The 27,658-nt window shown below is 40.2% G+C and overlaps 1 protein-coding gene across 3 annotated transcripts in view; it reads right to left on the bottom strand.

Annotated features, from left to right (window-relative positions):
- Window positions 1-27,658, bottom strand: part of TENM3 (teneurin transmembrane protein 3) — a 2,564,262-nt gene that overhangs the window by 424,925 nt on the left and 2,111,679 nt on the right. For all 3 annotated transcript variants that reach the window (XM_058719934.1, XM_058719936.1, XM_058719935.1), the window contains 2 exons: window positions 26,633-26,939; window positions 5,622-5,900 (listed from right to left, as the gene is read on the bottom strand). In XM_058719934.1, coding sequence (XP_058575917.1) covers window positions 5,622-5,900; window positions 26,633-26,864 — 511 coding nt within the window. In that variant the 5' untranslated portion in view covers window positions 26,865-26,939. The remainder of the gene's footprint in view (window positions 1-5,621; window positions 5,901-26,632; window positions 26,940-27,658) is intronic.

The following is a 27,658-nucleotide window of genomic DNA, read 5'->3' as shown; positions in this document are numbered from 1 at the left end:
GTGACCATTACATGCCAGAAGAGAGCCCATAATGGAATTTATATGCAAATTATAGTTTAGTATGTGTAGTAAAATCTCATAAAATTAGAATAACGCTGAAGTATTTATTTCCTGTGGCAACAGAATTCCATCCTAATTCATAAAATCAATTTCCAAAGTAGGCTGAAAGGTTCGTGGGTAAAGTTGAGGCAATGGAATTCTGGGGCGCCTGGGTGGCTCAGGTCATGATCTCATGGTGTGTGAGTTCAAGTCCTGCGTTGGGCCCTGCCCTGACAGCAGGGAGCCTGCTTCCGATCCTCTGCCTCCCTCTCTCTGCCCCTCCCCTGCTCGTGCTCTCGCTCTCTCTCTCAAAGATAAATAAATGTTTCAAAAATGACAACAGTATTCCAAAGGACAACTGGTTCCTTGAAGTATTTTATCTGCACAAAGTATCTATTTCACCTAAAAATATTGCACTTGACTGCTCTCCCCTCTTTGTCAGCCAAATTAGCCCTTAAAACTTCAGGATCATGCACAATGAGTGTGGCAGCAGTGAGGTCCTACAACAGGTATATTGCTAAGACCCCAGGTGAGAAATAAAGTCTTTCAGGAATGATTTATTTTACCGTGTGAACTGATGAGCATCAGGTAATTGCCTTTTAATTGACTGGCTGTCTAAGTAACATGCCTTTGAGGGAAACACTACTTTTGAAATTTCCTTTGGCCAGGAGGGGAAGGAGCAGGCTAAAAGTCTTTGAAGTCTACAGCCATCAGACTAATTATCGGCACCATTCAACGTATATTCATTTAATTACAGTAAATTAAAAAGGATGTGGGGTTTGGGAGGAAAATAAAAGAGTCAATAAATGGCGACAGAAACACCAGACTATGCAAATTATCAGTGCCTTTTCTGGAGACCACTAGCCCTCCCTCCTCTCGACACACGTACAAAACTAATGCAGACAGAGAGAGAGTAAAAAGAGGCGGGGGTGGGTAGGAGGGGGGATTCGCTGTGGGCCAAAACGGTGGAGGTAACTTGATGATGCTTATCTAACTCAATCCCCATCACCTCTTAGGAAGGAGGCATAATTGTCCACTTTTTACGGATGATAAGAACGCGCACTTTTGGGCACTCACTCGACGCCAGTGTTCTAGGCACACGATGAGCTCTGTAGATCTGAACTCGTTTAATCCTTACAACAGCCCTATACGGACTATATGCTATGTGCCATTTTCTCTATTTTACCCCTGTGGAAACTGCAGCACAGGAAGGTCAACTAACTTGTTCAAGGTCACACAGCGCAGAGGTGGTGGGACCCATGCAAACCCAGGTGATCTGCCCCCTGACGACATGTCCTCAACCATCCCTCAGTGGAGGCCCTCGAGGTCCAGAATGACAGTGAGGCGGAAGAGGAGTGCCAGCTCCTCCTGGTCTAACTTCAAAGGTCATGGCTTTCCAAGGGGCATAAGAGACTACGGAGAGAGGGAGATGAACCAAGACGAGGACCTCAGCAGGACAGCACCGCACCTCTGGGACTGCAGTACCCCCGAAGACGAGGAGGCAGAGAGGGGAAAGTTGGGAACTCCAGCTCCGGGTGATTCGGGAGCCAAGAGTCGCAGCTGCTGAAAGAAGAGACTGAAACCTTGACCAGTGTGATTCTAAACCCAGGCACCTTTCATGATGCCGCACCGCCGGACGACAAAGGATGTTCTATGTTTTGGCTTCTTCTGGGACAAGATGCACAAACAAACATTTTTAAAGCTTAAAGGTTGGTGTCTTGGGGGAAAAAAAAAAAAGTCCTTTGTTCCTGACATTTAAATAGACAGTTGGAACTGAGATCAGATTACCTGCAAAGCTGGAGAGCGGAAATTCAGCCGGGGGTCTTTTAACAATACAGCAGAGACAGGAAAGATGCTTAAAACAGCCCAGAGCATACTGGTAATTCTACCTTTGCTGAGGGCGACTCATCACGTTTATTTTGTCACCTCTCAACAGCTTACCAGAACGGCGGCTTAGTAGGTGACCACAAACCACTGCCCCACCAGTATCTGGCTGGAGAATGAGGAGAACGACCACAGCAAGCACTATGTGTCTAGAACGGTCTTCTCCCATATCCTTAACTCAGAACAAGATCAACATTTGGAATTGCATACGTTAACTCAATATACCGGAAAAAAAAAAAATTCTTTCCCCTAAATGCTTTTTTAACTTCAAATCCCCGTGGTTGGTGAAGAGTTAGTTTTGCAAAAGAATAAATTTTATCACTTGTTTTGAATCTCTGCTAACATGGAGACGTGTGACATGGTCCGAATGTTCCTTTCCTCTTGTGGGATGCTCAGACCATCAAAATTTCATTAGCCTCACAGCCGTTCTAGCGCCTTCTTAACTTGAACTGTTGGCCTCTTTATCAATAAATAAATGAAACCTAATCCCTTTTAGTGACTACACTCTTCTTTGAAGTTTCAACTAGAACATCGGGCACTTGGCTTGCATAATTTTACAAATGTTGAATAACAGTTTTCTGGGGAAAACAGCCTATTCACAGTTATTTCAAATGATGAAAACAGTCAACGAAAACTCCAGTGCTAAACCGGATGAAAACAAGGCAATGTCTGGTTCCTAAATTCGTTTCATTTCGGTGAGTTATTTCTCACATGTCCTTCTTGTTTCGACCTAGAGTGATATAATGGAACTTCCAATGATGCATCTGAAGCTAGTGCAGTGAATGATATTAGACACTTAAAATAATGAAAAGCAAAGAAAGATATCACTGGAAAAATCAATAGCCTCTCAAACTTAGAGCTGCGAAGAATAACCGAGGACAGAATTCAATTATTTTTATTTTATATTAGAAATATTTGACCAGAAATAGTAACAGCAAACTACGTAACAGTCTTGAGGATACGGCTTAGAAGAATGTTAGAAGGCCGTGTGTAGGATTATGGATTCTAGTTTTCCCTACAACTCAGCTTAAGAAAGATATCCATAGTTTTGATATCAGAAAAAAAAAAAATTCCTCCATACTCTTGTTTCATTCCACAATTCAAAAGATCTGCTACATATCCCAGAAAAGTATGCTCTCCCACCTCTTAATGCAATTCATTCCTTTTAGTGGAATCTTGCTCCTTCGGACTGATCAGTGACAATTCAGAACAAATAATCTGAAATTAATCTGAAATGCTCCTATGGCCGTACATATTAAATCTACGTGACAACCAGTGTCCCTTCAGAGGCCATATCTGTTTTATTTGCTCTTTTGTTTTCTTCCCTAGGCTGACCTCATTGGGACTTCTTGGACCATCAAAATGTGTTTTGTTGTTGTTGTGTTTTTTTTTTTTTTTTTTTTTTAAAAACAACCACAGCCAAACCTTGGGGAAAAGAGTAAACACGAGTTTAAGTCATCCCTTGCCCAGCTCAACAAACATTGTTTTTGACACTCTATACTCTTAACTTGGCTGACCTGTTTACTCTCAACAAATGCTACCAAATGTTCTGAATTTCGATGCAGGGCCCTTGACACCCTCTTCCTGTCTCTCTTCATTCTGCTTCATAACAAGCACCTGGAGCCAGGAAAGAGCATACCTTCTCTCACCTTGACATAACTCCACGAACAAGGTCTACCAGGGAGCAGGGGAGGCGAGGACCTCCTCTACGTAATGACAGTCCATGCAGATGGTGAGGGTCCATGGTAGGGAGAAACCCAGTCTTCCTTCTCTCCTCCCTGCCATTTGGATATTTCATACTCTTAACTAGAAGCTGAAAATTTGGTAAGTTTTAGATTTTCCAAAAAGAAAAAAAAACGAAAAACAAAAAACGGCATGTGTTGGGGCATTCACCGTGAAATCGCTTCAGCAGGTGTAGAATTTTAAAAATCGTACACTTCATTTCTGTTTTACGAATACAGATGCTCTAACAGGATACATTTGTCATTAGAAAGGATAAAGATGCTGCAAAGATTGGGGGTGGAAAGAACAACCTGACCCGATACGAGACAATATTTAATGGATACGGGTATGGATATAATGCAGATAATCAGAAACGAATGCGTTATCCTGCTGCGTTCTGTTCTTTTCTATAACTACCATAGGTTTTAATCATGTAGTTTAGGGAAATCAAATGCCGAGTGCTACGTTGGAATATAACCATCGTACCTGAAGATTCGGATAGACAGGAAACAAAGTTTGTACCAACGCTTACGCATTTAAGGTCAGGAACTTCTGAATCCCCAGTGAAAGCAGATACAAATACAGGTTTTACGGAGGTGAGTGGATTAGCTCAGAGAAACGCTGGCAGCCTGATTCGAAGACTCATTTTGTCAGAAAGAACCGTCCTTGTTTCCTGTTTGGGGCTGGAATAAAGCCAGCCACCATCAAAAACTGACACTTCCAAAATGAATACAGTGAGTGCGAATCATTAATCGATCTTGACTTTGGTTTGACGCGCTGAAGTATTCTACATAAGATCCTGTGTTAGTCGGTTTAAGTGAGACTTTTTTTTTGTGACTCGAAGGGAAGCCGGTAAGAGTGAAAGCATCAGGCACCACTCCGTCCTGTGGCAGCTAAAACGGAAAGCTGAACAGACCTGCTTTCCTATGGCAAAGCGAAACTGACAAAGTTGGTCAATAAGTAATACAAATGAAACGCCGTTGGTGAAACAACCATCTTTCTTTTCAAATGTCATGCAATTCCTCCATTTTAATTTTCTCCTTGCTTCCTGGTGCATCATACACACATAGCATCAATCACTATATTAAAGTAGCAAGGGCACCGTGAATACTCAATGCTGACAGAGAAATGTCCTTTTGTTGTCTGGGACGTTGGCACTGACGCCCCAATTCTTCTTAAAAGCAATACTGATGAAAAATTAAGTTTCCCTTTAAAGCTATTATTGTATATAAATGAACTGTTGTTATTATCCCGCATTGGCACTAAGAAAAAAATCCCAATAATTTATAAAGACACCTTTCTTACAGTATGCAACACTGCTATTTGGATATCCTACAATGCAATTTCTGCGTGTGGACTTAACTGCATGATAATCCAGTCCGCAAAGCACATCAAAAACCACACTCTCCCTCTTTACCAAAATTTCAATGGCTCTCATCAACCAGTAAGTTTAAAGCATGATCAAATTTGTTCTTCAATCACTTGAGCCCTGTTAATAAACTATTCTGTGTGCTCACTCATCCATTCTAAGATTCTGCAACTTTGAGATATCTTCAAGAGGAATCTACAAAGACATCTTTGATTACAAGCTGGCTCTGGGGTAAACTTTATCACCACTGGCTTTGCTACCCCACAGAGAATAACAGGTGACATGGTCCAAGATAAGTCAAAGCTAATCTTTTTTTTTTTTTCTGTACATAATTAAAATGTTTTTCAAAACTATAGCTAACACATCATAGACTGCTTGCATAATTTAACCATCTGATGTCGAATATTGATTTTTTTCCAGGAAAAAATGCATTATTCAAGGACACTTCTTGAGTTCTACTGCATTAGAACCAAAAGAAAGGAAGAAGGAAGAAAGAGAAGGAAGAAATGTGAGGAGAGAAGAAAGGAAGAGAAGCATGCCCCCACATTTGACTAAAACAGACAGCAGCTCTGAAGGCCAACATTATAGAGCAAAAAATGGTACTTACCATTCTCACTGTCTGACTTGTTTTCGTGCTCCGTATCTGTCAGGGTGAGGGCTGAGTTGGACCGGCTTGACAGGCAGGAGCTGCGGCCTGATTTGACCCCCCTGCCCCAAAGTCTCATGGCATGCTCTGGGGACATCACTGCTTCATTTTCAGTATCAGCATCTGACCCTGCACTGATAGAGTAACCTCTGTGGGGGAGCCCCATTTCCGCACAAAACACAAGTCCTCTTCGAGTTGCTGGTTCACAAACTCCTAACTGCCTTAGGGTAAAATTCTGTCCTAATTAGGGGGAAAAAAAGATAACAACTAGTGAGTACATGTTTCATTTTCTTCTTCTTCTTCTTTTTTTTTTTAAAGAAATCTCCCTAAAATAAACACTCAAGCATTCAGGTTTTTCAGTTATCAGCACCAGGTGTTTACATTAGCAAAGCATGGCATATGGTCAAGTGGGTGCAATTATGGCGGGCGGGTGGGGTTCCTCCCCCGACTTCCCACACACCCCCACTTAGAGCTCCTTTGTCAACCACTTAAGCCCGTAAGCACCTCCGGGGGCGGGGGGGTAAGCCAAGGAGAACACACCATGCCAACTCAGCCCAGAGAAAGGACTGGTTATCAGTGATCGAATTTTGTTTCACAACTTGGGAAGCAAGAGAAACTGTCTGAGTTATCTCTTATGTCTTGGCTCTAGTCCTAAATGATGGGATTTTTCCCACCCAGATGTCACTCATTTGCAAGAGAAAAGAGACTAAGTTACTTGTTAAGTAGAAATAGGAGCTTGGTCAATCTTTATTACATATTCCCACCTTAAGTTAGCAACTGATGTAAACACAAATCTTGCGTGTGTGTGTGTGTGTGTGTGTGTGTGTGTGTATACATATACTATATTTTGGAGTGTCATGCCTTGAAAATTTGCAGACATATGACTTTCTAGACATCTTTAGTAATCACCTGGAAACAACGGTATTGATCAGAGTAAACCAATTTTTGCAAATAAAGTGCACTCTAAAAATAAAGTGGGAGAAAAATGTATTTAAAAATTAATGATAAAATCAAGTTCCCTGAAAAATAAACGGCTGTGAACCCTGCGGGCCTTTACTAATAAATTGAGCATAATAAAACCCACGACACGGCAATAACTTAAAGTAAAAGTGTTTAAATTAGGTGACACTTTAAAATGACTACTCTTATTAATGACTTTGCCAATCGTGTATGTATTCTTGAACTTTCATGTATGTTTTATGGGCCTCTGGATGAGTAGAGGGAGAAATATGTTTGCTTGTAGGATGCAGGTATATGACTCTTCCATTTCTTGGCTCGTGCTGGTGTGATGGAGTCTGAGATTTAGATTTAGGTACCGACCAGAATCAAAATCCATGTAAAGAATAACAGCACACAACGACTGATTTAAATGCCACTACATAAAACCAACCTTTCAAGAATGTGAAGCATTTAGATCACTCACAGTTTTCATTTTCCTACTTCTGTCTCTTCAATCTACGAACATTTTAAAGTTAATTGGCTGGTGTGAGAGCTAACGCAACACTGTATGTTTTAAAAGCGGATGTCATAGGTGATTTGTGATAAAATAACAACATGTTGAATCTTCTAGGAAGTGAGACAAACATAATGCACAATATAGTACATATTTGGTTATAAAGGTATCAGTAGCCTCCAGGCCTCAGCACATTTTAACTAGTGTGGTTGATTGCTGTATTGCTGTGGTCATATCAGAAGTCGGAATCAGCTTTATCTTGGTCAGACTTCGAAATGGGTTCTGACAATGACACTCATAAATAATGAAAATCTGTTGCTACAATTAGCTGCAAATCAAACTGCTTATCAGAGAGATTTGAATAAGTACCTGAACCAAAAAATATGTCGGAAAATAAAAAAGAGAAGAAGAAAAGGGAAAAAGAGCCCATTGGACCAGTGGAAAAAGTGGGCAAGCCTGACGAATTAAGGCACAGTATTGTCAGAATCTTTTTTAAAAGAATTAGTGTAGCTTGTATTATGAAAGTAAATCCCAAAGAGGTCACGGTCATGGACAGTTAATGGAATAGTGGTGGGAGAATTTCTCCACTGTTATTTATACATCACATTTTAAATGGGAAGAGGGAAGAAAGGGGTCAAAAACAGTTAAATATTACCATTATACATGTTGATTTTTCAAAATAAGAATACATAATAATTTTTAAAGGGCAAAAATGAATGATAAAATCCTCTGCATCTTTCCTCTATTTGGGGAGGTGCCCATGTTGGAAAATAAAAATAAGAGAGAGGTTAAAAGCAGTAAAACTTCTTTCTAATCTTTGAAATGCAACTTAAAACATTTTCCACGTTATTGACTTTTTACAATGGTAACATCTTGATGCAAAAATCTATGAGGTGAAGGAAAACAGAAAACTATCTTCAATTATTTGTTGCTCAGGTATGTAAACACAGTTCACTTTGCAAATAAATACCCAAAGCACCATCCCTATGAGCCAATACGTAGAGTCCAAACTCCTTCAACATCTGACCCTCGGAAATCAACGTCTCACAATAACTCAAAACTCTTACGGGCTCTTTCTGAAATGCAAGCTGGAAAGCAAGCACACGCGGAGGGAACCCTGTTAGATTGGCTTCCTAAATTAAAAAGTCTGCTGTCGTTTCCTCTAGAAGAGAACACTAAACCTGACCTCCAGCAGATCGAAGTTAAAGCCACTCACTAGCTCTGTTCAAATCCCTTTACTCTATTTTTCCATCTTTCAGGGTTCTCACGACTTGGTTTAAGAGATACTTTATGTCAATTTTGACTAGTATGAAGAAAGGCTAAATGAGAATGGCTTAAAAAATAAACCCCTGGACAAATGTAATTGACAAGCATAAAGAAATGCAGCATTTGATGGTGAGGAGAGGATCGTTTCCAAATAATTTTAGAACAGCCACACCGCCACCACCGTTGACTTTCACTTTTCCTTCATTCAAAAGTATCTCTAGCCCAGATCTGCTTAGGTGCTTCGGACCCTATTCATGTCAATTCCCCTCTTTGGTTAAGGATTCTTGTTTGTGGGATCCCCTGTTTTAATGCAAACGCCACCGGGAGACCTAGGGATCAAACCAGAATAAATTAGTTCTAGCAGGTTATTTTCCACAATCTAGCAGCAGTGTTAGCAAGATGGGCTATACTTATCAAAAACAGATGATGGAAAGAAGAAAGGCTTCTGACTCGGGGAAGAGAGACAGCTGGCAGAAGGTTATCACAGAGGTGGGAGGGTTGGGCTGAGCGAGGTTGGTAGGGAAGGCTTTAGGGCAATGTACAAAAGTGGAAAGACAAAGGTAGAAAAAATGCTTCTGGAACCAGCTAAAAACGTGGCCATCTTGCTTTGGCTTCAAGAAACATGAAAGAGATAAGGACGCATTTATTCTTATTTTCCATGTTTTCTTCAGACTGTATTCTTTGCAATGGTTCTAACAACATGACCCTAATTTCCCTCTTTGTCTTTTAGAGTCTTTGTGCTAATTCCATTTGGCTAGAACTGGTGAAGTAAGTATTTATCTCCTGCACATTGCATTTTGGTCACCTTGATTAGCGGGGCCAACACAGAATTTCCTACTATAATTTGAACCAGTACCAAAACCATACATTGCAGTGAGAATAAAGTGTACCTGAGGGTGAAATTCACTGTGATTAAAAGGCAACGATAGCTTGGATCAGATTAGGCGTTTTTGTTTTCCTATGCTTATAAATTTGAAAATCTGTTTTTTAAAAACTGAAAAAACAACAACGTGGGCAGGTTGGATCGTTAAAAAAAAAAAAAGTTCCCATTTTGAAAGAAATGAGTAAAGGTCTGTGACAAAGTGGACAGGACCAGCTAAGAACAAATGCTTCAAATGAGGTCGGCACGTAGCAAAGCTACTCCTCCCATAAAGGAAGGGGCTTGGGAAATGGCTTAGCTTCTTGGACTTTTTCTCACAAAGCATCTATAACGTTGTCAGAGCAGGGAGGGATTTTTCAAAGCTGCTATGCCAAGTACATTCACCAGTAAGCAAGACATCTACTATCTCTGGGTGCGTTGAGAAGAAACAGATTGTACTATGGGGTGGTCCACTTCCCAACCCACGGTTATTTTCTTCCCTCGAGTCTAGATTGCTCTACAGTCTAGATTTTGCTTTCTCTCTCTTCTCTCTCCCTTGTTTTTTTCTTTTTTCTGTTTTCGGTACATGCCTCGTGGTGTGCAACTATCACCACAATCAACTTCAGAACATTTTTATCACCTCCCCCCAAGAAACTCTGTACCAACGATCAGTCACCTCCTCTTGCCACCCCCCCCCCAACCCCTCCTCTCCTCACCCTAGCCCTAGGCAAACACCAATTCACTCTCTGTCACTACAGATTTGCCTATTCAGGGCATTTCAAATAAAACAGACCCTACAGACCCTACAGTATGTGGACTTTTGTGCCTGGCTTCTTTCCCTCAGCATTACGTTTTGAAGGTTCATCCACATTGTAATATATATCCATACTTCAGTTTTAGGGTCAAATAGTATTCAGTTGTATGGGATATCTGTAACAGGGAAAAACTTGGCATGTCTGACTCCATGTGGTTTCGACTTCCCTCGCTGCTGTGACCTATGGGTTAAACACTTCCGGTTAGCCCCTCACATGGCGTGCTACAGATAAGATCTGCAAAAACTGCTCTTTACCCCAAACCAACCTCAAATGAGGAGATAAAGAAGTGGCTGTAGTGGTCATTGTCCCAAGTCATCAAGATTGAGAAATGATCATAACTCGGGGGGAAGGGGGGGCGGGAATTGAATCCGTGCCCCATACGGTGAATGAGGTTAAATTAGCAGAGAGTTTAAAACTTGTTTTTCAGAGAACCGCTTCCCCTAATCTGTTATTGTGACTTTCAGACCCCACTAACAAACTCACCAGCTGTCTCTGCAGAAGCCTGGACTCAAAAGTCAACGGATACGGCCCCAGCCTAGGAACAAGCAAGGCCCTACTTTCCTTATCCAGGGATAACTCTATGCCTGCTCTCAGAGCATGCCCATAACCCCTCCTCCTTGCCCAAGGTAACTTCCCAACATGTCAAGGGCTGAGTTCTGCCTCACTCCGATGTGAAGTCTCCATTCCAAAATAAACTTGGGATGTGTGTTACGGATATGTTCGCTCAATGCACATTCTCCATCTTTCTTTATGGATAATCTTACGTTCCCTCTGCTCCTTCTCATCAGTATAAATGTAGTCTCATCCCTATGATTATAAAAAGCTTGTTCTGTTCCCCTTTGGGGAAGTGGATTTGGCCTTGTCCCCCCATTTCCTCCTCTGGCTGCCTCTTGAATAGATTGTTCCCTTACTGCATACCTGATGTCTCAGCGATTGGCTTTGCTGTGCTTCGGGCCGATGCACTTGGGTTCAGTTACAGAATCCATTCACCAGTTAATGGACATTGGAGTTGTTTCCACTTTTTGGTTATTATGAAATGCTGCCATGAACATTCATGTACAAGTTTTTGTCAATATATATCTTCATTTCTCTTGTGTATATTCCACACTTGTTATCATGTGTAGATTCTCTCTTATACCACATTGCGAGAGAGTATATCATACCGCAAGTGTGCAATGGGGAATTGGAATGGAGGTCAGCGGTATTGAAATTTGGGGTACAAACCAAGAATTGCTGTGATTTTCAAAAACAGTTGATTCTGTGGGCCCGCTAGGTGAATTCATTATAATTTTATCCTATTATTTTTTCTTTGCTTTCTATCATGCTGGTTTACTCTTTGAAAATGTTTTTCCATTAAAATTAAAAATACTCAGCACAGAAAGTCTACTTCTGAGGCTAAAATCACCTGATCTTAAATGTGCATGTACAAATAATGATTACTATGTCATGGCTGCAAAAGTTAAAATAATTGGAATGCTTACCAGAAAGGGAATGGCTGAATACTTTATGTATCCTGTTCAATGGAACACTATGTGGCTAGCATAAATAGTGAGTTTGGACCTATATCTTTGAATCTGGAGGGAAGCCCGTGATATATATTTCAAGTAAAAAAAAAAAAATACAAGTTGCAGAATGGTGTGTACAGTCTGGTCCCATTTTTGGAAACTAAGAAAGAGAACCAACAGATTATGTGAGTGCTTATGGTTTTGAGCATGAATAAAGGTGAGGAAGGCTAGAAAACTGTTGTGATGATCATTTAGAGGGGACTGTAAGTGAAGGAAATTAGTGATGCTCTATTTTATAGTTGTGAAGTTTTACTTTGCATGTTATTTCCCTTAATCTAAAAAAACATACTAAAGAAAAAATTGAAGTCTATATCCTTTAAAAAACCCAAATATATATATTTTTTGATTTGCTAATTTTTAGCTCCTCTTCCATAATTAGAATTTTAATTTATTACCTTCTCCTGGAGAAGCTGGATTTTAAAAATCCTTCCTTATTGGTTGTGAAGAAGTAAAGTTATGTAAGAAGTGTTGGAACAGCAATATTTCATTTCTGCCCTTCCTTTCATCACACATGGCTTTGGAAAATGGTGGCTATTCATTCATTTCTTCTATAGTCACAACCCTCCAAATGGAGTTTGGGAAACGGAGGGAAGATTCAATATACACTTAATACGTGGAAATAAAATAATCTATAATTGTCTTTAAATATTTTCCTTGGTTGCTGTGAGTTTGGATGGATTCTCTCTCCTTAGGCACTGACATTCCCCCAACAATGGAGGATAACACAAAACTACAAATTGGGCAAATATTTCTCATTTGATGCTTGTGGAATTAATGTCACCACCATCTTATCTAGAGTTCCCTGTTTTTGCTGCGTTTGCAAAATGATAAGAAGATCACACAATCTAGAAATGTATGTAACTTTTTCCCCTTTGAGACCTAATGCCTATTTTATGGGACAATCCAAATGCTTTAACCTTCTTAAGCTACATTTGTCACCGTTTGAACGGAATACCCACCCTTGAACATGCAACAGAAATTGCAATGATGGTATAGATCGTTACTTATAAGGCCCTACACAAAACAACGTTCCAAAATTCAACTTTAAATCCCATTAAATACCTTAACTGCCCCACCCCATTTTACACTGTATGTAAAATGCGAGCATCTTCAGCGGCTTGCTCAATTTACCTGGTCATGTGATAGTAACACCCATAACCACATACTGATGATCTCAAGTTCTTAGAAGACGGAGAACATGATCTGTATGTCATAATTAGAATCCGGTTTGTTATTCAAAACACGAGTCTAATGGAAGCCACTGCAGGTTGGCCTGAGGGCATTTATCCTGAACTCAGCTGTGCAGGGCACCTCTGCCAATGAGGACAGGAGCCAGAGGCGCCATGGCGAACTTGGTGAGGAGGGTGACAAGGGGAAACCCCAAGTATATTTGCGAGCAAAGAAAGCAGAGTTAAAATGAATGACCCAGGGCGCCTGGGTGGCTTGGTCAGTTACGCATCTGACCCTTGGTTGTGGCTCAGATCATGATCTCACCGAGTTTGAGCCTGGCTTCTGGCTCTGTGCTGAGCAGGGCCTGCTTGGGATTCTCTCTCTCTTCCTCGCTCTCTGCCCCTCCCCCGCTCATGCGCTCTCTGTCTCTCTGTCTCTCTGTCTCTCTCTCTCTCAAAAATAAATAAATAAATAAATAAATAAATAAATAAATAAATAAATAACATTTAAAAATGAATGGCCCGGAGAACGTACATTTTCTTCAGGAGAAGATTTGTGGAGTTCCGGGGTGGGGGGGGGTGGGGGGGGGGGCGGGCAGCAAACCCAGATAATGGGTTTGAGTCTGGTGACTCAAATCACAAACATTCGGTTGTGAGTCCGCTGACTTGTAACGAAAGAGCATCTCTGTAAGCATGAATCACCAAGGATTTATACACCCAACCCCCAAAACGGTGTCACCTTGATATTGGCAACAATTTGTAACTAGAGAAATAACTTCGCGCTTGGTTTTTATCAAAAAGCATTCCGAAATGAATTTGCTTCTTGTTGTCACTTAGTAATTATTATTATTATTATTTTTTTTCAGAACAATCTAAGACCCGAGTGATCATAACGTGTCTACACCCTGTCTGGCGGTATCTGAGTCAAGCTGCAGTAGCTATTGGTTTAAATATGCATACGGTTGGGCATGAAGCGGCAGGTGTTTAATAATTGCGACTGAAGCGGCACCACAGTGATTCATGATGTGGATCCGAAACGGCAACGTGGGGAGGACCGGATACAAAATGTAGCAGGAAGCTGGGGGCTCAAGACATCAGACCAATAAAGGCCGAAGCAGGGGGAAAGGATTACCTCCACTGCGTCCGGAGGAGGGCTATAAGCTACATCTATCTACTCACACCTTCTGGAAGGTAATCTACAAAGCAGGTTGGCCACCAAGCCAGAGAGAAACACTTGCCTCTTTAACAGCCAAAATTAGTTAACGATCAGTTAGGCAGGGGAGCTAAAAGAGGCATCTGAGAGGAAAACATTAACGGGCAACAATGATAAACTGGAACTATTTAACTTGTGTCTTTAAGTACAGAAACGTAAGGTTGAGTAAACATGACCATCTAAATCCTTTAATCCCGCCGCTGACATTTATAGTGACTGAGAAGGATTAATCATTTTGATCTCTAAATGAATCATTTTAAGTAGTTAATATTTAAAAGTAATAAACTTTGGAGTTGCGGTAATTAGCCTGGTGTATCTGATTAATGTTTCAGGTTTTTGTCTTTCTTTATAAAACCCTAGGCTCACCAAGAAAAAGCTTTCTCTGCATCAGTTAGTATTTCAGAAAAAAAAAAAAAAAAGGGTTTCAGATTCCTTTCATTTTTGTATGATGACAGAGGTGAGGGGGAACACTGGGGAAATGAAAAGTTTGGGGTATAACTGGAAATTCATAGCAGCATTAAGTGCTGAATGGTAAGACCATATGGTCATATTTCTTTTGAAGTCTAGGATCAGTTCCCATTATTCACCATAATGGCATCCAAGACTAAACTAAATCTCAGTCTTTAAAATTAAAAGCATTTTGCTCTTGGCTCCCAAATCTTCCTCTTTCACAATTTTCAACATGCTGGAATGTTTAATATATTTTCATAATGCAAAAAAACACAAATAAATAAAATAAAAATAAGGGGAGCGAGGGAAAAAAATGAATGCGGCCCATTTCGCTTCCGAAGCAGGATAAAATGGTACAGACACATAATTGTTATCTTAAAGGTGGTGTTAATACTATTTTTACATCAGCCCAGTGCTGTTAGTGACATTCTAAAATGATATGTATAACCTTCATGTTCTACATCTAAGAAATATGAATCTAATTCTTTTGACCTCTCTGGAACATACAGCATAGAGAAAGATTTTTAAATTATTCATCATTTTAGTAATATTCTAGCAATAAAACTTCCCTCCCCCACCCCCCGCCCAAGCAATCTATATCTAAAAGCTAAAAATGGGCCTTTTTCTATTTGGAAATTGATGAAAATATTTGAGAGGCACGGTCCCACCTATATGTCACTAACTCTCTTCATTCTCTCCCTCGGCACAATCCTGATATGTCACGGATGCTATCATTCTAACAGGCAAAATGTCTTTATCCAGCAAAACATTATAGGGCAATGCCAGCAGAAGTTGTTTTTAAGAGGATTGTGGTTATGGTTCAGTAGAGACAATGTGCCTCTGCCCAGCACCAAATGAAATCTCACCCTGGCTGAAGCTGGATGAAAGGAAGAAGGTAAACCCAAAATTTTCCATATTCAGCTACACGTGCAGCCTGCTCTTTCTTTGTTTTCTTTTTTTTTCTTTTCTTTCCTTTCCTTTTTTCCTTTCTTTCTCTCTCTCCCCCACTCTCTCTAGTATTACAAATGGATTTTTGTTCTGTTTTCTTCATATTCTTATCTAAAAGTTTTTGAGTAAAGCGATTCATACACTGTTTTTTTTTTGTTTTTGTTTTTGTTTTTTTTTTTTTGGTTTCTTACTAAGCCAAAACTTCACAAGTGTATAGAAAGTCCTCACTTTACGAGTATACTGTGTTGAGAAGTCGACAGGGTGACCCTTGAACAGCATGGGTCTGACTTGCGTGGGCCCACTTACATGTGGGTATTTTTTGATATAGTACAGTGCTATAAATGTATTTTCTCTTCTTTATGATTTCCTTAATAACATTTTCTTTTCTCTAGCTTATTTTATTGTCAGAATCCAGAATATAATACATACAGCATTCAGAGCGTATGAGAATTGACTGCTTATGTTATTGGTAAGGCTTCCAGTAACAGTGGGCTTATTAGTAGTTAAGTTTGGGGGACGTCAAAAGTTATACGTGGATTCTTGACTGTGTGGGGTGTCGGGGCCCCAACCCCCATGCTGTTCAAGGGTCAACTGGATATATTTTCCTATGAAAACAACATGTAGGGGGCCATGATGGAACATATAAGTAATGAAGTTCTCTGTGTCTGAGGAACTGGATGAAAAGCACAGTAAAGCATGACATCCAGGTACGGAGGCTGTCTCCCTGAAAAAATGTGTTCAGAATTCCAACCGGGAAAACCTCTCACCACCATAGCCTCTTCCATTAATTTTCCGCTTTCCAAGGTGGGAGGAATATTCCCCAAGCAGAGCACCGGTAGTCACACGGTCCACAAATGCTCAGTGAGGGAAGCCAGGTTGGGAGCTTTGCAGTGGGGGGATAGGAGCTGGGGTTAGCTACTGCCTTTCTCAGACTAACAGGAAAACCGATCACCTTTCCACATGTTTAACCCGACTACTTAAATTTGCTCTTTTATGAATGGTTTATCCCTGACGCTTCTCCCATCGGACTGTTTGTCTTTCTGTTTTCAATTGGTGAAAGTTCTCTCTTCATATATTACATCTTAGACCTTATATCTGTCACGTGGGTCGTAAACATAATTCCCAAAGTAATAATTTTGTTTATGGTATTTTAATCTACATACCTCAGGTTTTAAATACAAAATTAATCATTTAAGCTTTTTCTTCTGAGTTTTCTGTTTCTAGGAGAAGGGTCTGCCCTACTCTCGATGTGTACGGGTAGTCTCCCGGTCAGGCTGTGTGGATTCACAACCACTTTTTCCTTGCCTTCCTCTGTTATAAAAGCTGGAAAGCAAAAATAGTAAATGTTCCCTCTTCTCATGCAGCTAAGCGTAGCCAAGTATAACAGTTCTGAAAAAAGAGACGCAGCAAGACATCTCCGGGGAGTAAAAAGAAACAGTCCAAGGGGGAGAAGGACTTCTCACCTTTGCTTTTATTCTGTTTCAGCCAGGAATATGAAAATGCAGCGAACATCTGGGGACCCACAGGACAAAGGCCACGTGCTAAGGATGCCAGAACAAAGACAGAAGGAACCTGGGTCCTTGATGGCATCTTTGAACCCTGAACAGTCCACCTCTAGACTCCTTGTTTCCTGGTTTATAACTGTTGGATGTTGAAGTCGTTGTTGTGGGAGCTTGCTGCTATTTGTGGATCAAGTCGATCCTACTTTATCCAGTCTGTTAAATTAACTGCTAGAATTCTTCCTGCTTTATTTTTTACATTTGTCTTTAATCCATCTTAACTTATTTTTGAATATGCTGAGAGATATGGGTCCAATTTTATATTCTTCCAGATGGATAACCAGTTGTGCCAGCACCATTTATCAAATCCCACTGAATGGAAAAACCATTTTCTGTTTCATGCTAAATTTCCCTATATACTAGGATCTATTTCTGAAATTTCAGTCTATTCCACTGATTGACTTATCCTTATTTATGCCAATATCATATAGATGTGATTGCAGTGGCTTCATAGGACTTAATATATATATAATATATGTATTTATATATATTATATATTAAGATATGTAATACATATTTATATATATATTATATAATATATAATACATATTTATATATATTATATAATATATAATATATAATACATATTTATATATATTATATAATATATAATATATATAATACATATTTATATATATTAATATATACTATATACTATATAATATATAACATATATAATACATATATATTAATGTATAATATATATAATATATAATATATATAATACATATTTATATATATTAATATATAATATATATATAATATATTATATATATATTATCTAATTGCCATTTTATCATCATTATTAGCCTTTTAAATATGTTTTTGACTATTTTCAGATTTATTCCCCCGCGTGCACTCTAAGACCCCTTTCTCTAATTTAAAACAAACCTTGACTTCCACACATTCTGGGGAGAATTGGTATTCTTAGGGTATCAGTCTTCCCGTGTAAAAACACTGACTGTCTTCCTACCTACTCAGATCTTGTTTTATGTTTTCCAATAACATTTTAGAGATCTCTTCATAAAAGGCCTCATAGCACTTTTATAAAATTTATCCCAAAGAATTTTATAGTGTTTGTTGCTGTCTGGATAGGATGTTTTATTCTGACTTCCAAAGCTAGCCAGTTATTGTTTAAGAATTACTCAAAAATAGTATTTAACATGTGTATCAGGCAGTATTCTCACTCATTTCATTCTCAACAACTATAGATTGAAAACTAAGGTGCAATCTACGTGGAAGAAAACTGAAGCAGAGAGAAACTAAGTAATGTGTCCAAGCAAGTTACTTGGCCAAGGTTACGTCACTCGCCAGTCAGCTAATGAATGGCAGACCTAGGACTCAAACACAGATCACCTGGATCCAGAATCTATGCTCTTAACCACTATGCTCCATTACCTCTGATGCCTGTATATTTATCTTGTATTCATCCAAGCACCAATTTGCTTCCAACTATTTCGTTTAACTTCTAGAGACATGTGGTTTTTGTATGTATACAACTGACATACGGTTCACAAAAGTGCCAACTTTAACGTTTTGCAAAATATAAATCAATGATTCAATTTTCTTCTCTTAGTTCAGTCGCTAAAACATCAAAAACGATTCTGAATAGGAATTGTGAGAGAGGAGGTGAGCCTCTCTCATGTTCCTGATTTTCACTGAAATGGTCCTAGGATCTCCTCAATTAGAATACTGTTCAAATTTTTTCAGTGGTCATCTTATGTATGACTAAGATGCTTGTGTTTTTTTATTCTTGTTTTACTTAGTGAGTTTTACTTTAATAAGGAATGGTTTCTAAATTTTATCCCAAACCTTTTCATCATTTATTGATAAGATCATGTTTTTCTACTTTGATTTATTAATCTAATTATGTTAATAGACTTCCTAACATTGAAAAATCCTCACATTATACCAAGGATTAGTAACTTCTTGGTTATTAATTTGGCCTAGACTATCATCCGTTTTATACATTGCTAGATTCTTACATGCAAACAGTTATTTAGACTACTTTTCACACATATATCAAGAAGTAATTTTGGTCTAGATAGCCTCTTTTATGTTCTATTTTAATCAAGATTTTTGGTTACTATTAAGGTTACACCAGCTTTATAATATGAATTTTAGTACTTTCCATCGTGTGTGTGTGTGTGTGTGTGTGTGTGTGTGTGTGGTGTTAAATGGCTTTTTGAACCTTGGATTGAGCTCCACTTTAAAGGTTATGTACAATTCACCTCGGATCCTAAAATTCACCAAAAGGAACGATTTCCTTTATAATGGTAACCTTTTAGCCACTCTCCTACTCTCTTCTGAGATAATTGGTTTTGGAAAGTTTTCTTCATGTTGTGAAATAATTTGGGGTCAATCATATTTTGCTAAGAAAAAATAAATTCCTCTAGATTTGAATTGTGTGGAGCAGTGCCTTTTAGTTGTTACACGGTGTTCAGTATCTCTCCTTTTGTTCTCATTATTTTTTAATTGGGATCATCAGGGGCTTTCTATTTCCTTGGCCATTTTAAAGAATCAGCTTTTTTGTTTGTTTTTAATTTCAGTTTTATCTTGATTATCTCTCTCTTCCATTTCCTTTGCTTTATTTTCCTTCTGTTTATTTTTTTACTCATCTCTTAGGATCTATAGCAAATTCCTCTTTGTTAGTCTTTATTCTTTAAATCTCATTAACAATATATTTTTCCTATGATTATGGCTTTCTCTGTCTCCCACAAATTTTTAAAGCAGAACTTTCTTTTCATTGCTTTCTGTTGCTTCCTATCATAATCTAGGGTTATCATAATCCATGAGAGAAAAAAGGTTTCGTTTGTTTATCTTTTTGTTATTTATTTCAAATTTTACTGAGTTATATGATCAAATGTTTTGATCTCTAAAGTCTCTACTTTTCTGATTTTTGTGGCTAAATGCACAATTGGTTTCTGTAACTATTATGTAGAATTATGAAAAATTGTATCCCTTCTCTCTGATGGTTATAAATGTCTGTATATATATATATATATATATATATATTTAACTGAAAATTTATATTAATATTATATAATAGCTTCCTTATTTTTGTCTTCTAGATCTGATTCCAAAGGAGGTAAACCAAAAATATCCCCAAATAAATGTATTTTAACAACCATTTTTTTCCTATTAGCTACTGTATTGTTTAATGTATGCAATTCATCCTTCTGTCTTTTATCATTTACTCTGTGGTCCTCTTTATCTTGTTTAGTGTTTTTAATAGCAAATTCTGCTGTTCCTGCTATTAACACTGCCATTCCTTCTTTCTTTTTGTTTTGGTGGGTATTTACCTGATACTTCTTTATCGATCTCTTTATTCTCAACCGTCCTTTTGCCTTTTTAAGTCCGTTTATTATAAATACCAGTAATTTTTAGAAACCAATGGGATAGTTCTGTTTATGTCAAACTCAGCGCATTTACATTTCATGTAATATGTAGTATAGTAGATTTGCCTTCTTTCATCTTGTTTTATGGTTATTCATGATTTTACTTGTTTCCCCTTTTTCCTTGGAGCAGTTTCTGCTACATTGATCAGATTGCTATTCATTCCCTTTCCCTCCTGCTAATTAGGTAGGTCTACTGTGTTTTTCCCTTCCTCTAATGATTACCTCCCTTTCCTGACATTCATAGTCAAATACATGTTTTTCATTATTATTTGAATGCAAAGTAGCAATGATTTCTCTCTACTAAAACTCCTATTCCCTGTTTCGCCCTCTCCCTTTTCGACTGAGATTCCAGAACTCTTTTATTTTCCTTACCACTTTCCTCCGACTCCTGGGTATTGCTGAGACAAGTGATCACTTTTTATCTAGCCTTTTTTCAAGGTCTCCCACGTAGTGTTCCTAGACATTTCCAGTTGTTCTGTTATCGTCATTTGGGAATTGTCCACACACATACTGCAGAGTTGATTTCATCGGTATTGTTTCTTGAACGCTTTCTTAGACGACACGCGTACAATCTTTGCATGTCCCCAACTATCTTGAATTTACTCTGAGAGACGAAGGATGTCTTCCTGGCACAGAGGATCCCCGGGCTGTAGTTCTTCTCTCCCAGTAGATGGTATTGTACTGTCTTCTCCTTTCATTGTCGCAGGTGAGAAATTCATTTTGCTTCTTTTGTAAGCAAGAAGAAAAGTAACTTGTTTTTTTTTTTCTCTGTAGAAGCTTATAAAATATCTTCTTTCGCTAAGGTGAAAAAAAACCTCTAGGATGAGCTTAGGGGTGTGTGTTGGGGTGAGTGTGTGTGTGTGTGTGTGGGGGGGTGCATATACACATGTGTTTTCTTTTTAATTTTACCTGGAACTTGGTTTCTTGTTTTGAGTTGTTTCTTCTCCTTGGTCTTCAAAACTATGAATCCGGATTTGATCAGTGAACACCCTCTTTTCTTCAACTCATCTATTATATTTTTTCATATGCAAATGGCAGCTTTCCCAGCCTAGCATTTGCTGGTTACTGTCGGTTTTCTTGTTGCTGCCTTTTTTGGTACTTGGATTTCTATAAGCACTCATACGCTTTTTAATTTAGGTTCAAGTCTTCCTCCTCTATCTTCATTGCTCATGTTCGTCAGCAGCTTCCTGATTGGTTTGTCTTGCAGCCTATCCCACTTCCTGCAATTTGGGTGCCACAAAGCACGTTGTGGCTTTCCCGGGGTGCTTTAGTGGTAAGTCCTGCTAGACTCTAGAGACAAATCTCTCCCCTCCCTGTTTTCCTTGGCTGGCACTCCCGCAATATCAGAGCAGAGCAAACGCATCTGGTCGGTTCCCTCAGCTCCTGAGGGGCCAAGGAAACCAGCTGCTCTTGCAAGGCCACTTTCAGTCCCAGAAGGACCATGGAGAGGCAGGTCAGTCTCTGTCTGCCACAGAGTCACAGCCTTCTTCCTGATCTTCACCCCAGGGCTGCACCCCATTCTGAGCGCTCATCCGACCGAAAGGGAAAAACTACCTGCATCAGCTTTGTCCTTCGGGGACTCTGTAGCATCTCAGCTCTCGTTTGCACCCTGGATCACCGTTCAGCTCAGAGCAAGTAAGGAGTTGTCTGGGGGATGGGCGGATGAGGCTTCATTCAAGCCACCATAACGCTGCAATCCTGGACACGTGGTCACAGGAAACCCTGGACTGCTCCTCTAAGGTTCTTTTGTTTCACAAAACAGAGTTATCCTTGGTAAGGGAGAGGCCGAGCATCTGGAATATTTGTACAGAAGATAAACTCAGGATGCGGCCCACTAAGGAGGTGCAGCCGTCGAAAATCAGGGCCTGTGGGGTCTGCTACCCTTGAACTAGTCTTAGATGAGCAATATCATGAGGGGAGAAGCAGAAGCCATATTTGGGGGAACTGGGGACGGCTGGGCACTGCTGACAGCGATAAGCAGGAAGAGAAGGCAGACCCCGGAGCAGGGGTAAGGAAAGAGGAGAGTTTCGGGGACCGGAAGCAAGCTGTTCAATGAGCGCCTGTCTTTGTCAACCTGCCTTCCTCCTTCCCTTTCCTACTTTACAGATGTATGTTCCATTTTGATTTCAGGAATGTATAAACACAGACATAATGCTCTCTGTTGTTCAAATTTAAAAACAGATAACTCCCCTCCCCACCGCCATTCTATGAATGAGGAGTGAATGGTGATCTTTTCATTTTAAAATTCTGCAATTCACCACCCAACACCAATAACTGACTGACCGGTAAACATTTTGGGTTAAGACTGTCTCAGAGGTGCTTTGCAGACATATGGTTCTGCGGAACAAAAGCGTTCCTATTTCCAGACGTCGCCTCGTTTCAAAATTCACCCTCATGGCCAACATTTCTTGTTGGAGTTGATAAATATTTTCGTTCGGTCGAGGACGTTACAAGGAATGCACATAGTGCAGAAGAAAAAAAAAAGATCTCTTACTTTATCACTTCTCTAAAACTGTGGGATGATCTTACGCAGCTGTTTCATGAGAAATGTGTCTCAGACCTGACAGGATAAATTCTCCTCAAAGCTGAATCAAAGAAAATGGTATCCAAGAATGCAAAACAGGTCATTGTCACCCTAACCCCATCGCACCTACGGAGGGTTCCACAGCTGCTGAAACAACAACTATTCCCATCACCTAATAAACCATAGGAAGAGATTTGAAAAGAGACAGAGAAAGAGATCTATATGGGATCTGGTCACATGACACATTATTGTGAAAACACAACCATCCCCGGCTTTGCAGTCTCTAAATAGAATACATAATTAATGAAAGTCACTAGAGCCACAAAAATCAAGTTGGACAGTAGGCCACCAAATCGGTCAAGAGACATAAAAGCATCATATTTCTACGTTTGAGTGCTCCACGTAATTGCATTCACAGGGGTCTCTACGTATCCCTTCCTTGGGCTGAAGGGGCCCTTGCCTGTGTCATTTAAAGTAGAATGAGGATTGACAAGTTGTTTTAGGACCCCACAGACAAGCCACATTAGCATGATTCTTTGGAATCGGTTCAAAGATCTTTGGCTACTAGTAACATTTTTTCATCTTTCATTTTTATTACGTGTATGATGTCAGGAGTTGTGGCAGGAAGCACATTTTGTCAATTAAATAATTAATCCCACAGCATAATAGTCAGGGAGGAAAAATTGACATTTGTCAGGTTCAAAGGAAAGGGAAGCCTAGGAGGATTTTTCATTATGCGTGCTTGAGAAAAAGAGAATCCGACAGCAAACTTTCCTTCGTCACTTCTCTCCTACATTTACTGCTCCGGCTACACACATTCCCTGTATCAAACCACAGGAGAGAGAAAGTATTTGCAATAGCTCCCTCTCCCTCAAGCTCATCCCACCTGGTCCCAAATAATCATATCGCTGTATCTCCTAAAGATGTCTCCAGTCTCCTCCTTGCCCTCTAGCCACACCATCAAAAGGGGCCACAACTGGCACCAATAAAGCAAAGGGGAATTCTGACCCGGAACTGCCTGTTCTCCGGCTTTGGCCACGGCACAGAGGTTGGAAGCCAAGCGCTAGGGGCAGACCGGCCCCTGGTTCAAGCCCCCCGCTCGGCTGTCGCTAGCCCTGGGGTGTCAGGCCTCCCCACTTGGCAAAGGAGGGCACTACTGGGACCCACCTCACCCAAGGACTGGGAGGGTGCACGTGAAACCTGGCTAGTGCCGTGACTGGAGCATACCAAGGGATCAGCGCACATGAGCAATACGTAGCAGTATATTCCATTCGTGTTTCCAATATGGCCCGACTGACGAACACGTCAGGTGGAAAGCGGGCCCGAGCACACACCGCACTCCTGCTTTTCCTTTCTCTCCGGCCCTTAAACCTCTGCTCCCCGCTTCATTCCGCTGCTCCCAACAAGCCGCCTCCACGTGCTGCCTCCCTCACTCTCTCTTCCCTCTGCCCCTCTTCTTCTCCCCCCTGCCCCCCGCCTGGCTGGCTGGCGACAAGCTGAGTAATAGTACTGTTGGGTCCCCTAAGAACTGTGGTTCCAGGGTTTCCGCAGATGGTATGGCCATGTCATCAACAACAGTCTGCATTGGATTAGCGCTGCCTAGGAGGTGAAAATTTCAGCTCGCTATTTTTAACCCGTTTGAGCATCCTTCGTGCTGCCTAAACGAAATGCTTGCTTGGGGTGGAGATGAGCCTCCCCCACACATCACGCCACATGTGCTGAGGTTTTTTTTTTTTTTTTCTTTTAATCGTATTCCACAATGTTTTGTTTTGTTTTGTGGTTTTTTCTTTTTTTTTTTTTTTTTTTTCCGATAGGGCACTAAACTAGTTGTTTTTGTTACAAAAGGCAAGGCTTCACACCGGGTTCAGACTGCATGCATTTCATAGTACCTACCATTTTTTAAATTGGTGGAACCTGTACCCTGATAATCTATGTCAGCTGTGTAGACAATACGAAAGAAAAAAAAAACACTTGGGTTTGGAATTATAAGACATCGTACAATGGACTTAGAAGTCCCTTGGCTTACCGAGGGTATGTATCTCAAATATTATGTCTTATATCTTCCCTTAAAAACTGGCTCAGTCAGTTAAGTGTCTGACTTCGGCTCAGGTCACAGTCATCTCACAGTTGTGAGTTCGAGCCCTGCATCAGGCTCTCCGCTGACAGTGCAAAGCCTGCTTTGGAGTCTCTGTCTCCCTCTCTCTCTCTCTGCCCCTCTCCTGCTCACACACTCTCTCTCGCAAAAATAAATAAATAAACATTAAAGAAACTGAATCTCAAAAAAAAAAACTACTATGTCAAGCTACTATATCCCATTTCATAAACGATGATACCTGTAATTTTAGTAAGATATCTTTCAGGGGGAAAAAAATCTCTCTTTAGCAAATCAAATGAGTCTTCTTTGAGGCAAACTGGTTTAGTTGAGTGAATGTTCTTTCAATCTAGTTAGGATGGTTCTTTCCACAATAGAGAGAAGAAAGGAACCATGGAAAATTTCCAAACTTCTGCATGATTTATTGCATTATTTTCCCGAAATTTGTTGCTTGCTCAGTATCATACCGTTGGTCACACTGTTTGTAAGGTGACTGGGAAAGAAGGAATATATTCTTTACATTTGCAGTTTAATTTATTTTTCCTCATTTCCTGATTAAAATAGCTGAGGGATGCTAAGTTCTGTGTAAACTGATTCTGCAATACAAATGGGAGAGGATTTTATTTTTATTAGTAGTAATCGCGCCTGCATCTCCAAAAAATGTATTAGAAAACAAAAACCTAGGCATGCCCAATTTAAAATAAGCTATTGTCTGAAAGCATGGAAATTGGTAGGTTTCAAGGCAAGTTACAGAAGTCATTACTCCACTGGTAGAGTGTACAGGCAGAAAACAGAGCGTAAAAACGTTCAACAAATACACGTGAATGGCCAAACCATAACGGGTTATATTACGTGAACCTGGGATGTTTTAAGGTAGAACCTTAATGTTCTAGATCGCCTGCCGGAGAGAAACCTGAACCCTTCAGTAGCAGGCTCTTGTATGAACAGATAGACATCAGCACATGGGCTACATGGCTCATGAGATAATTCAGAATTAGGACTGTTACTTTTCAATGAGTGAAAGGCCTTTGCTTGTCAACCTCTCCCGTTCCCTTACGTCAGTTCTAACTGCAAAAACGTCCGTGAGCACCTTCCGGAGAGGGCGAGGGAGCCCACGAGACCTGAATCTCAAGTTTATGCACAAACGCTGGCTGTGTGCAGAATCACACCCCCCCACATATAAAATGTGCACAGTGATTCTCGCCTGGGGGGCTCAGTCGGTTCAGCGTCCGACTTCAGCTCAGGTCATGAGCTCACGGTGCGTGAGTTCGAGGCCCGTGTCGGGCTCTGTGCTGACATGGCATTTCAGAGCCTGGAGCCTGCTTCGGATTCCGTGTCTCCCTCTCTGCCCCTCCCTCACCTATGCTCTGTCTGTCTCTCAATACATAAATAAATAAATAAATAAACATTAAAAAATTTTTTATATGTGCACAGTGATTCTCTACATGAATCGGTACCCTTATCTGGGGTCAATGTGTCTGTAGGTGGCTTTCTACCTTTAAGCTGGAAAACTACGTGACCATCTAGTTTCTCAAAAATCTGAATCAGAGGCTAGACATCCAAGTTGGAAAATAATCATGTCACCCATAGAGGAGAAAAACATGGCACCTCCAAGTGGGCGCCTTCTGAGTGTGCCTTCTTTTGTGAGACCGGTGACCTACCTTGTCTGCTGTATTCGTCTGCTTCTCTGTGAACCAAATCCTTTACTCTGTTTCCATAAAGCAGCCGTGAAGAATCATGATCAAAAGCTTTCAAGGTTTCACTGGAACTGTATGACTTCTGCGTGGGGACCCTACACTCCTCATTGTCTGCTGAGGAATTTGTATAACGCCGTTCTTTTTCTCGTCTGCTCTTGGTCAGCGAGCAGTAAGGCCTACGTTCTTTCACATCCATACTTCATTCCTTCTGGGTGCACATCAGTCCTGGTCGGCACAGATTACACTCACGGGTCAACTTGCATTGGCCTCTCTGCAAAGATAAAAGGTTTGCATAATGTCAGCATAACATTCATCTAAAAACTGACCACCCTATGGGGCACCTGGGTGGCTCAGTCCATCAAGCGTCCAACTGAGGTTCAGGTCAGGATCTCATGGTTCATGGGTTCGAGACCTGCATCGGGCTCCGTGCTCACAGCTCAGAGCCTGGAGCCTGCTTTGGATTCTGTGTCTCCCTCTCTCTCTGCCCCTCCCCCGCTCGCACTCTGCACTCTGTCTCTCTCTCTCTCAAAAATTAATAAACATTAAAAAAAGCTATTAAAATCTGACCACCCTATATCCTTCTCAATGTGGAGAATGGTGGAAAGAAATACTATTGCCTATCTAGAAAACTTGCTTTCAACAACAACAACGATGAAAATTTGTGAAATCACTGTAAAATGTCCCGTAGTACCAGGAAGTGAGGCATACTTTCTATTACTGAGTGTTATGGAGGCTTGTTCAAGCTACTATAACTGACTTTTCACTTTAATAATAAAAAAAAAATTAAGCCCAAGATCAAATTTCACTACAGAAGCGAGCTAAAGGTTGGCCCCAATATGCCTGTTAAATTTTCCACAATGGGACAATTTTCTCTCACAGCATTTTTGCCATTCACAAATAAATTCTCTATCTTCTTCTAACAAAAATGTATACTATTTTTACTTCTTTGATTTTTTTTTTTTAAGAGCAGAAGCAAATTGGGAGCTTTTT

Source organism: Neofelis nebulosa, chromosome 3 (assembly GCF_028018385.1).
Source record: "Neofelis nebulosa isolate mNeoNeb1 chromosome 3, mNeoNeb1.pri, whole genome shotgun sequence".
NCBI lineage: Eukaryota > Metazoa > Chordata > Mammalia > Carnivora > Felidae > Neofelis > Neofelis nebulosa.
This window is presented reverse-complemented; position numbering and strand designations above follow the sequence as displayed.